The sequence below is a fragment of the Musa acuminata genome, unplaced genomic scaffold (assembly GCF_036884655.1).
Source record: "Musa acuminata AAA Group cultivar baxijiao unplaced genomic scaffold, Cavendish_Baxijiao_AAA HiC_scaffold_1137, whole genome shotgun sequence".
NCBI classification, from domain to species: Eukaryota; Viridiplantae; Streptophyta; class Magnoliopsida; order Zingiberales; family Musaceae; genus Musa; species Musa acuminata.
The window spans coordinates 2,955,001-2,967,117 of record NW_027021349.1 but is presented as its reverse complement, the minus strand read 5'-3'; the positions used below and the strand labels follow the sequence as shown (position 1 = coordinate 2,967,117).

Sequence of the window (12,117 nt, the reverse complement as noted above, 5' to 3'; positions counted from 1 at the left end):
CCGTGGCCGAGGCAGGAGAACCCTTGGTCCGTTGTTAAGGGTGGAACCGATGCTGTCCGTTGGATGCCAATCGTATGGCCCAAGTTTCTCTTTCGAGCTCGAATCCGTTGCCCGGCGAAAGAGACGGGCTTTTCGTGTCACTTTCGCGAAGCTACCGCCCTTTTATTAGCCATTTAAAAAGCATGTCAAGGGTTTTTTAGTCTTTTCACGACTCCCCGAGCGGCCATTTATTGCTGTCTTTTCCCATCTCCTTCACCCTTTCTCTGTCTCTCTCTCTCTCTCTCTCTCGCGTTCACCCTCCTCCTTCGTTGTCGCAGGATATCTACGTACCTTTGCCGCATCCATTTGGATCCGGGGAGCTTCGGAGAATTCGATCTGTTCTCAAATTTCTCGTTCCCTCGATCGAGAAATTCGAGATTTTGAAGGACGAATTTGACTCTGGTTTGGTGCTTTGGAACCAAAAGCGGGATTTCTAGGTCGATTCCTCGAATTGGACGAGGAAACGAGGGTTTCGTGGAGGGATCAGGCGTCGTTCGCCATGCTACTGGCTCGGGAGTTTGGGGTTAGGCGGGTCGGGGAGGCGCCTTCGCCGCCGGTGGCCACGCGTCGACGGTCGGCCAGGCTGGGGCCCTGGGTGTTGGATCCGCGGCCCGCCTCTGGGTCCCCCCGGGGGCGGAATGGCGGCGGGGAGGGCGACTTCCGTATCTGCTCTGCCGCCAAGGATTTCATGGGTCAGATTGGTGGGTTCAGCCACGAGAGCGAGCACGACTTGGCGTTGATGGTGACCGATTTCCTGGAGAACGGGAGCGGTAGCGCCGAGTCACGGTACAGCAGCGATAGCGATTCCGGGTTCTCGGATCTTGCTCACCTTGCCGAAAATGTAATGGTCGGTTATCACATTCTTCGGGCCTCTGATTTCTAATTCGTTATTCTTCCTCTTATTTGTTAGCCTTTAAATCTCTATTACTTGCCTTGTCTTTCAACCTTTTAGGTTTCAGTCTTATGTTAACAGTGATGGAAAAAAAAATAAGAACTTGTTGCGATTACTGTCTAAAACAAAAATTAAATTAGTAGAAGTGGTTAATTCAGATTAAGCTTACGCAGCGATGTTCCCGAAGATGTTGCTGAGGCTACTTGGAGGAAGAAAAAAATGTCTGATAGGAAAAGATGGCATTAATTAACTGGTTTTCTATTTTTGCAATAGATGAATATGTTGAACCTCATGCTATACGGCCAACAGGCTTACTTCTCTTAGATCTGTATGTGTTCCCCATGTCCTTCATTCACCCTGCCCAAATAAACTGTAAAAGTTTCTATCTTTGTGCCTACTAAGGCCATGTAGGTCGTCGGGATAAGCACAAATTCCAGTAATTTATGATGTAGTCCGGGCTTAAGTATGTTATTATATATGGGATTAATATGCTGTTTGGGTCTTCAGGATAGATGATTAGAATTGGGTGGTTATTTTAAGGAATAGCACTGTTAATTTGTAATATTTTCCCTTCCAATAGCACTGTTAATTTTTATGTGATCCTTTCCTCACCGTTGTGAGACTTATGTATCAGAGGCTTTTCTGCTAGTCATGTCTGGTGATGGATAGATTTTGCTTTTCCTTACTGTGTCACATTTAATTTTTGAATTAAAATTTCAATTAACCTCATCGCATTGGATTTTTAGATGAACATGACCGAATAAGTAGATTTTACCACAGGATTGTCAGAGCCAAAATCATCATCTTTTCCGTGCTTTAGAATTTCGGCTTTGTGAATTGGAATATGCATTTTCTACACATTTTTGTATTGTCATAGTTTTACCCCTTCCTCGGACAGCGAACATGAACGTCAACTGACTGAACAGTGGGAGAGTTGATTCGTTATTTAGTTCCTTAACCATTAAGCACTCGTTTGTGTTGTGGTTCCAGACTTTTAGGATCAGTGGGGTGGGCTTTGTTTATAGGTTTATCACTCTATTATTTCTATTGACTACCGATAGATATGTTAAAGTGACTTGTTTAGGCCGGAGTATATTATGATTGATTAAGCATGCCCGAGTTTTTCTTTGGCTTTATACTCTGGTCTTTTTGGATTATAAGATGGATATGCATGGCTGTATCAAACAAGTTGGTAGGGCTTAAACTTTTTTTAACGAAAGATCATCATTATCAAGTTTTTGTTCGACAGTGGGTGTGATTAATTATTTGAATTTGACCTAGTTTATCTGACTTGTATGCTCTCTGCATACTGGTTTAGAACTAATTCTATGATTTTCATCATAGGAACAGGCATTTTACATATCTGTTGTCTGTCTCTGATTTATTGGAACCCTCCTCTCTGCCGACACATTTCAGAAACTATTCTGAACATATACTGATTCAAATTTGCCACCATGTTTCTTTTATTATCCAAGCAAAAACACCTTAGATGTGTCTCTCACCTTGGAATGCAAATAATTAATTTCTGTTGTTTGTTTTGCAGTTTGTTAAACGTGGTATGACACAGTCTGAGAGCGGTTTGCAATCCGTTGTCCATTCCCTTCTCTTTTCTATTAATGAGGTAGACCTCTATCTCGTGAAGGAGGAGCAATGCAATGCCAGTTGTATAAGGCAGAGTTTGGTTAAGCTCCTGAAACTCTCTGGTTATGATGCTGCTATATGCTCATCTAGATGGCAGGGTTTTGACAAAGTTCCTGGAGGTGCATCCAATTGTCCTTTTTGTTTCAGACGATCTTCATTCAGGTCATTGGAACTGTCAAACTAATCTTCAACTCTTTTGGACTGCTTCTCTTGTGACAGGAGATCATGAATATATCGATGTGGTTCTCGGTGAAGCCGAGGGTTCTGAACGTTTGATCATCGACATCGACTTCCGCAGCCACTTTGAGATTGCAAGAGCAGTTGATTCTTATGATGCTGTTCTGAGTTCTCTACCGGTAGTCTATGTTGGCTCCTTGTCTAGACTTAAACAGTTCTTGCAGGTCATGGTCGACGCTGCCAAATTTTCTCTCAAGCAGAACTCAATGCCTCTGCCTCCATGGAGATCGCTGGCTTATTTACAAGCAAAGTGGTACTCCAAGTATGAGAGGGAACACGATGTACACACAAGGAACAAGCACATTGTTGGTTCTGATCATAGACAGTGTATCGGCCATCTGCAGGGGCTGAAAGCCTCCCTTAAGTTGGAAATCGAATCAGAACGGTTGTTGAAGCCTATAACCAACGACAAGAAACGGATGGCAAAATCAGACAGACAGAGGCTCTCCCTGCTCGGTTGCTGATTCAGGTGTATATGAATACGTATTGGTGCAAAGAGTTTCAATTCTTTGGATACAAGAAATAGCATAGAGAACAACATCTGACACTTTTTTTCCAGCAAACATTTTGTTCGGGGCACCGAATAAGTTGGAATTGTGGTTTCACAAACCAGCAACTAGGCACATAAAATTCAAGTTCAATGTTCTACATTCACAAGAAGCCAGCAAAAGCTCAGAGGCTCTTGTTTTCAACCAGCTGACTCACCTTACCTGTTACGGTTGTACTTTTCAGATTCTTTTCTGCGCAGTTCATTTCTTTGGTCCTGCAAAAATTTTGTTTGAGGTGTGTGGTGGAAAATTTTTCTCCATCACTTGTGTCCTTCATAGATTCTTGTCATCAAAATTATACAACGATATATTGATCTCATTTACTTGGAACAGTGACAAATATAAATAAGTAGCTGAAACAAGCTCTCCTTTTGTGATGGAGATCAAGATTATAATAATGGCTTTTGTGCCTGCCCTACACTATATTTATTTATAATAATGGCTGGCTTTTAATTATTTGATTAAAAGGGTTAGTGTAGATGATCTTATCTCTACGACTAGAAAGCATTTCTCGAAGAGAAACAATATGAAAAAGATATATTGTATTATCTTTTTATAGACGAGAGAATAGAAGATCTAAAATAATAATTATGAGAGTCGCTTCAGAAGATCTAAAATAATAATTATGAAACATATCTATAATATAATTTACTTAATTAGATAGATAGGGAGGTCACTAACAAAAGATTAAGATTATTCCTAATCAGTATATCGTGGTTAGTCCTAACATACCTATCTAATATTTTTATTGTTTGTATTTTTATATTTATTTTTTTGTTATTTAAAAAATTAAATTAAGAATATTAAAAATTAAAATTTGAAGGAATTATTTATTTTTCATTTGTTGGACTTTCTCGAAGAATATATACATCATTTGAAAATTTTAAAACTAAAATATAAATAAAAAAATATTTTTTTATTTTTCCTAAATATTAAAATTTATTAATATTCTAAAAATTGGGAATTTGATATTTTTATTTTTTGTCGATGTTTTTGGATTAAATTGAGTTAATATTTGAAGACCTGAAAATTTAATTTTTATCTTTCTTTTTTATTGTTATTGATGAATTTTTTTAATTTTTAAATCTTTCTATAAGAACAAATCCATTCAATATTTGAAAATCTAGAAGCTCAAAAAACTAGTTTATTTTTTTGATCAATTTATTTTTTATTCTCCATTGAAAATTGTTGAAGACTAAATTTTTATTAATATTTCATGATAAATTTTCATTTCTTGTATGGAGTTGAAGTGGATGTGCAAAGGAGGATAAGTTTACCTATAAGTTTTTAACATCATATAAATTATTGTACTATATGGTTACCATATTTCCTAATTGATATACATCTTTTGTTTAACCAAGTTGCTTACTATCAAATTTGTTCAATATTGTACAATATATATAAAAAAAATATATCATTTCTCAAAGTTTTGTATGATAGTTTGTTCATAGGCTCATACAATTGTGTAATCGAATTCTAAGGAGATGGGTGATCTTTTTTAGTCCCTTATACAATACATAGTTTCAATGTCTATTGCATCAATTTATTAATATGATGTTACTCGAATAACATTTGTTTTATATATACTTCGAAATTTGAAGATCCATTACATCAATAGATTAATATGACCTTACTTGAATGGGATTTGTTCTATATGTACATCAAATTCTGAGGAGAAAGGTTTTTCTTATTTCTACTTTCTCTTTTCCTTTTCTTCTTTTTCCTTAAAAAAATAAAAATATTAGATATTCAAACTTTAAGGAATTATATATTTTCCATATGTTGGACTTTCTTGAACAATATATACAACATTTGAAAATTTTAAAACTAAAAGTTATTTTTAATTTATTTAAATTTTATGAATATTTTTAAAAATTGTGACTTTGATATTTTAATTTTTTTTGTTGATTTTTTAAGATTAATACTAGAAAATTTGAAACCTTAATTTTTTATCTTTACGTTTTATTGTTATTGATAATTAAATCAAATTTATATTAGAAAATAAACTTTAAGAATTTTATATTTGTGAACCTTTCTAGAAGAACAAATTCGATCAATACTCGGAAATATTGAAACCCAAAAGACTAGTCTCTTTTCCTTTTCATCATTTTTAGAAATAAAAATGTTAAATATTAAAACTTTAAGAAATTATATATTTTCTATATATTGTACTTTCTTGAAGAATATATACAACATATAAAAATTTTAAAACTGAAAATTAATCCAAAATATTAATTTTATGAATATTTTTAAAAATTGAAAATTTTGTAATTTTAATTTTCCGTTGATTTTTTTAGATTAAATCGAGTTAATACTTGAAAAGTTGAATCTTTAATTTTTTTTATCTTCCATTTATTACTATTATTATTGATAATTGAATAAAATTTATCTAGAAAATAAACTTTAAGAATATAATATTTTTAAATCTTTCTAGAAGAACAAATTCAATCAATATTTGAAAATCATGGTTAATGTTTCGCTATAAATTTATATTTCTTATTCGGAGTCGAAGTCGATCCGCAAAGGACTTACATATATTTCTTATTACTTACTTATATCATTAGCTTTGCTTGAGATTTTATAATATTAAAAAAAAATATTATTTCTCATAATTCTGTATGATAGATTGTCATAAAAGTGTTAATACTATGATATGTCACAGTAATTGATTGTGGAGTTACTTGGTAATCCTTTATCAATTTTTTTAAAGAGGCTTTGGTGTATTAAATGTCTGTCACATAAATTCAATAACATGATTTTATTTAAACAAGATATGTTCTATAGGCCCATACAATTGTGTTCTTAAATTCTAGGAAGATAATAAGTCTAGTGGATGAGATGAAAGCGGTGTTGGATCGTTTCTAATCGGTGTATCAATCGATTGGGTGGACTTGAGGTTGTTTGAGACCTATCCAATATTCTTAGATTTCTTTCTTTGTTTCTTTCATCGTTTTAAAAGTGGAATGTATACAAAATTTGATATTCTAAAATTGAAAATTAAATCTAAAATATTTTTTCTTTAGATATTAAATTGTATGTATTTTAAAAATTAAGACTTTTATATTTTAATTCTTTTATTTTTTTTAGATTAGATTGAGTTAATATTTAAAAAGTTGAATCTTTAATTTTTATCTTTTTTAATTGCTATTGATAATTAAATAAAATTTATTTGGAAAATTAACTTGAAGAATTTTGTTTTTCAAAATCTTTTCGGAGAACAAATTCAATCAATATTTAAAAATTTTGAAACTCAAAAACTAGTTTATTTTTAAATTTATTTATTTTTTATTCTTCATTAATAATTATTAAAAATTAAATTTTGATTAATATTATAGTGCATGAGTCTCACATACATTGAATTACAACTAACACATCAATAGAAGCACAATTAAATTTACACTTCATAAATACGATAAATGGTATGCTCATGTTTTTCACTTTTAAAATTGAAGTATATGTTAGGATCGTAAAGGTACTAACAGGGGCTGAATTAGTACTTTTGAAATAAAGTTTCGATTTAAAAGTGTCGAATCCTAGATTTTGATGATAAAATTAATTGATAAGTTTATGAACTAATAAACATTTGAGAAAAGTAAAGTAGGAAAAACTTCGATCATGAAAAGATAAATCGACTGAAGTAGGAGAATAAGACGTTAGGTCGGAGTGGATCATGTAGGAGATCGGGTATCGGGCATTGCACTAAGATCGAATGTTGTGAGAGGTCAAGATGTCGATGGAAGGCCAATTCAATGACCTGAGGTTGGGGTAAGCGATGGCATGTCCAAAGTAGGCGGTGGTACAACTTATGAATTAGAAATTATAAAATGTACTTTTCCAGAAAACCCAACGGTGGTACCGCCAAGGTCAACAGTGGTACCGCCCAGTGTTAAGCGATGGTACCGCCAAAACATTGTCTCCCTGTTGAATCTCGGATTTTGATGATGAAACCAATTGATAGTGTTTATCTAATGTGCATTTAAGTGACGCAGGACTAGCTATGATTAAAAGAGACAAATCGATTAAAGTAGGAGGAAACAGACATTGGGTCGGAGCAAACATGTCAGAAAATTGGACGTCGGGCCGGAGGATCGGTCAACGCATCGACTAAAGGCTTCGGCCCGTGAATTTTGGCATATGGCCAAGAAGATTAGACATTGCTCCAAGGAGATCGGATATTACGAGAAGACAACATGCTGATTGAGCAATAGCCGAAGGAGAGGACGATGAGCCGAAAGATCGGATGAAGCGCTAGAAGAACCAATGATATACCGGACAATACAGGATTCGCTTATAATCGATCATATCTAGATCGAGTTAGTTTAGAGTCTAACTGAGTCGATTTAGAATGTAATTAGGCCAACTCAATTAGGAGTCAATTAGTCCCAAGTTTGGGCTATGTTGGGCCAAGTGAAAGACCCAAACAATGACCCAACAAGTGGCACCATCGTGGCATAATCTCCGAGACTGTGTCAGGCGGTGGTACCATCGGTCTGGGCGGTGGTACCACTTAGACTCAGTCTTCGAGACTGTCAGGCAGTGGTACCGCTAGTCTAAGTGGTGGTACTGCCCAGACATAGTCTCCCAAGCAATGGTACTGTTAGACTGGGCGGTGATACCGCCTAGTGTCAGTGCTGCAGGCGGTGGTACCGCCAGGACCCGAGAAACCTAAGATGAGACCTTTTTTTGCTCCAATTTTGAAGCTATTTAGGGTCTATAAATACTCCAGATATTCCTACATGGAGTAGCAAGAATTGAGCATGAAATTGAGTTAAAAAATAGGGAAAGAAAAATTGGAAACTCTCTTAGGATTTATAATCCCTTCTTCCTAGTATTTAGAAAGTTCTTCTAAAGGGAGAAGTGAGGTCTAAGAAAGAGAGGTTGTAAGGTGTCACGCCCCTCAAAAATATCCATGATATTTAAAATTTTTATCACAAATCCATCCAGGATCCAAACACACGTTTGAGGACACTGAAAAACATTCTATCAAATTCACATCTATAAAACCTGTGCAGTTTATAATCATATATCACCACTCGATAATTCACATTTATGGCAACCTAAGCCAACTTGTCAAACATGAACAATATTTATAAATCCACAAGCTAAATAAATTATACAATCAGAACTCCAACTATTCACCACAAGTTCATATCATCATACATTAAATTTAACATTCCAGAATCTTAAACATGAGAGGTCCTTTAAACTTATACAAAATCCACAAGTTTATATTCATCGTCAACATTTCATTAGATGCAGCGTGTGCTTATACAACAAAAACATATATACTAATAAAGATCTGCCCAAAATCTTTTAGCTTTCCACTGCCTCAGCCCAATCTTAACATTTAAGCAAGCGACAAGCTATCCTGAAAAATTTATACAACAACGGGGTGAGCATATAGAGCTCAACAAGTGACTAACATATCCATGTCAAACGAGGACAATTTCCAAAGAGAAAAAGTTTCAAAATACAAGGCAGAATATAAGAATTCATAGACGTAATATCATTAGGTGCAGAATCACAATTGTCATTTCAATCAAACATATTTGGTTCATAACAGAGGGGGCATAGAGTAATTGGAGCATATCAACCACGAATGAAACGTTTCGGAGCACATCAATAACAAATGAAACATTTCGGAGCTTATCAATGGCGTATGAAATGTTCCGGAGCATATCAACGGCATATGGAACATTTCGAAGCATATCAGCAATGAATGAAACATTTTGGAGCTTATCAATGGCGTATGAAATGTTCCGGAGCATATCAACGGCATATGGAACATTTCGAAGAATATCAATAATGAATGAAACATTTCGGAGCTTATCAATGGCGTATGAAATGTTCCGAAGCATATCAACGGCATATGGAACATTTCGAAGCATATCGACAATGAATGAAACATTTCGGAGCTTATCAATGGCGTATGAAATGTTTCGGAGCATATCAACGGCATAAGGAACATTTCGAAGCATATCGACAATGAATGAAACATTTCGGAGCTTATCAATGGCGTATGAAATGTTCAGGAGCATATCAACGGCATATGGAACATTTCGAAGCATATCAACAATGTATGAAACATTTCGGAGCATATAAATAACAAATGAAATGTTTCGGAGCTTATCAGTGGCGTATGAAATGTTCCGGAGCATATCAACAACGTATGGAACATTTCGGAGCATATCAATAACAAATACCAAACAGAAGCTCAAACGTCGTCTTTGACGTTGCATTCATATCATTCTTATCCAAAGCATGTATAGAAACACATAACCAAAGCTCTGGATATCATATCAAACATACAGAAGGTGAAGTGGGACCATAACATAATATGGTACATCCATTTCTGAATGACCACCAAACATAAGTCTCCCACGTCTGGGAGGTCTCCCACGTTTGGGAGCTCCATCCACCCACGTCTGAGTGAAGTCATAGGGGGCCGGCAGAGCATCTCAGGCTCTATGCATAACTCCCTTCACCATTTCTGGCGAAGGTTCACAATATCCCACAAACACCAGAGTACAAAAGGATAGTATGAACAATGAATAGCACATATCGGAAGCACACGCGGAACAACAAAACGTACATGTGCCTTTACGAGTCAATCCGAAGTAAGCAATAATCTTTCACAATTATATTCAGGTTTGAAAGGAATTGAAAGCAAGGGCACATATGGAATCCAAGCAATCACATACAACTCAATTCAGATAAGAAGGTTAGATGAATTCGATATCCAAAGGAAAGAAACTAGAATAGGCACACATCGAAAGCAAATGCGGAACAATGGGTTATACATGTGCCTATATAAGTCAATGTGATATAGCATAAACGTTACACAATATGTTCAGGAATGGTAATAATTTATAGACAAGAGCAAACGAGAATTTAAACATTAATATAAGTCACAATTGAGTGAAGGGAACTGAACAAAATCTATTTCCAAACGAACGAAAACAGAAGATACGAAATCGATCAAAGCTCGATTTCTAGCAGAATTCAAGAGGCACATTGAACAAATGATTCAGATTGTCAATTATGCTCCAATACCCTCAAGAAGGCTATTGTCGAAAGATATATCAATCTATTTTCTGTTGAAACAAGTTTCGTACGAATCATGGTTTCCAACAAGGAGTTACCTTTGATTTGGTAACACAAGGTCAAAAACAAAATCACTGTTTTGCAGAATTCATAGGGTCGGATGCAACAGATAATAGGGTAGGCATTTAAATTCTAAATTTTTCAATCTATATATCAAAAGAAAGGTCTACAAGTCTAGTTTCTAACGAAATCAGTTTGGTACAAATCAGAATTTTCAACAGGGACTTATAGGTATTTTAGTATCGAAAGGTCAGAAATTTTGATCCCTGTTCTGCAGCATCTATAGGCTCATTTGAAACAGACGTTTGGGTAAGTATTCGGTGTCCAAAATCCACAAAATCAGTGTCAAAAGAAAGATATAAGAGTCTATTTTCAAACGAGCTAGGTGCTGCCTGAATCCATATTTGGTGCTAAAAATTATAGCTGAAATAGTGTATAGGGGTCAGTTTACCAAAAAAATTTCGGATCATTGGTTTTATGTCCAAAGAGAGAAATATCAGGTTCTAAGCATAAATCTTTTAGAATCAATGTAGGAACATAGACTAATACTTCTGTAAGATGGGGTTAGAACACTTACCTTTGAGAATTATAGCCCTAAATGAGAAGATTTGAGCAAGAAACCTTAAAGCCCCAATTTTTTTTCTTCTTCTTCTTCTTCTTCTTCTTTCTTTCCCTAATCATCCACGCAGCTGCCTTCTCTGCTTCCTTAAGAACGAAGGCAGAGAGGCTTAAATGGTGGGATTTGTATTTTTATGCATTTTGCAGTTTAATCCTTGTATTATTATATTTACGATTAGGTCCTCAGGGTTTACATATAGGTCCTCAGATTTTTTTTTGAACAAATCCTCCAAATCTTATGAATAAGTTCTCAGATTCATACTTTGACTTTTTATCAAATTTAAAATAGATACTTATATTACAACTAGAAACTTATACGAAAATTCAGAAATAAGAGATGTTACATAAGGGTTATCTCCTAAACTCGTGAAAAGGAAAAAGAGTGTAAAAGTATAGTTGATCTTCGTCTATTGAAGGAAGATCATTAATGGATGCCGATGGCCTCGACGGAAGAGGAATCAATGGAGTGGATATAGGTCACGATGACCGAACCATTATAAATTGGTTTGCATTTCATTTTGAGCAATTTAACTTTACTACAAACTAATTTACCGTCTTACTGCTTTCATTGCACTCCCATACTCTTTCAAGTTAATATATTTACGAAATTATTTTCGTCGGAATCGGGTTTAATCGAAATGAAGATTTTTCAAACCGAAGTAATTTTTCCGCTGCACTAATTCATCCCCCCAACCCCCCACTCTTAGTGCCGACTCGTTCCTAACACTCTCAGGTTGTGTCAGGTGGTGATACCACCCAAGCAAGCGATGGTACCGCCTAATAGGCGGTGGTACCACCAATATTCTAAAAACTCAATGATTTAAATTTTTGGCTTTATTCCTGAAGTCATTTAGGGCCTATAAATATCCCACTCATGCTTGCTTGATGAAGTAAGAAAGGGGCAAGAATTCCTAAGTATAAAAGTATTGTAAACTCTCTTAAATTGTTGAGTCTCTTCCTCCTTGAGTTTATAAGTCTTTCTATGGGGAGGAGTGAGGTCTTATTATAAAAGAGAGGTGTGAAGGTTCTCTCCTGAGC

The 12,117-nt window shown here is 35.2% G+C and overlaps 1 protein-coding gene across 2 annotated transcripts; it reads left to right on the top strand.

Annotated features, from left to right (window-relative positions):
- Positions 1–256: 256 nt before the first annotated feature.
- Positions 257–3,676, top strand: LOC135670943 (uncharacterized). Of its 2 annotated transcripts, none has more exons than XM_065178720.1 (3): positions 257–886; positions 2,475–2,691; positions 2,792–3,676. In XM_065178720.1, the coding sequence occupies exons 1-3, from the start codon at positions 539–541 to the stop codon at positions 3,271–3,273; spliced, it is 1,047 nt and encodes a 348-aa protein (XP_065034792.1). In that variant the 5' UTR covers positions 257–538; the 3' UTR covers positions 3,274–3,676. The 2 variants fall into 2 exon arrangements, with proteins under 2 accessions (XP_065034792.1, XP_065034793.1); XM_065178721.1 differs by having other exon boundaries at positions 275–880.
- Positions 3,677–12,117: the final 8,441 nt, after the last annotated feature.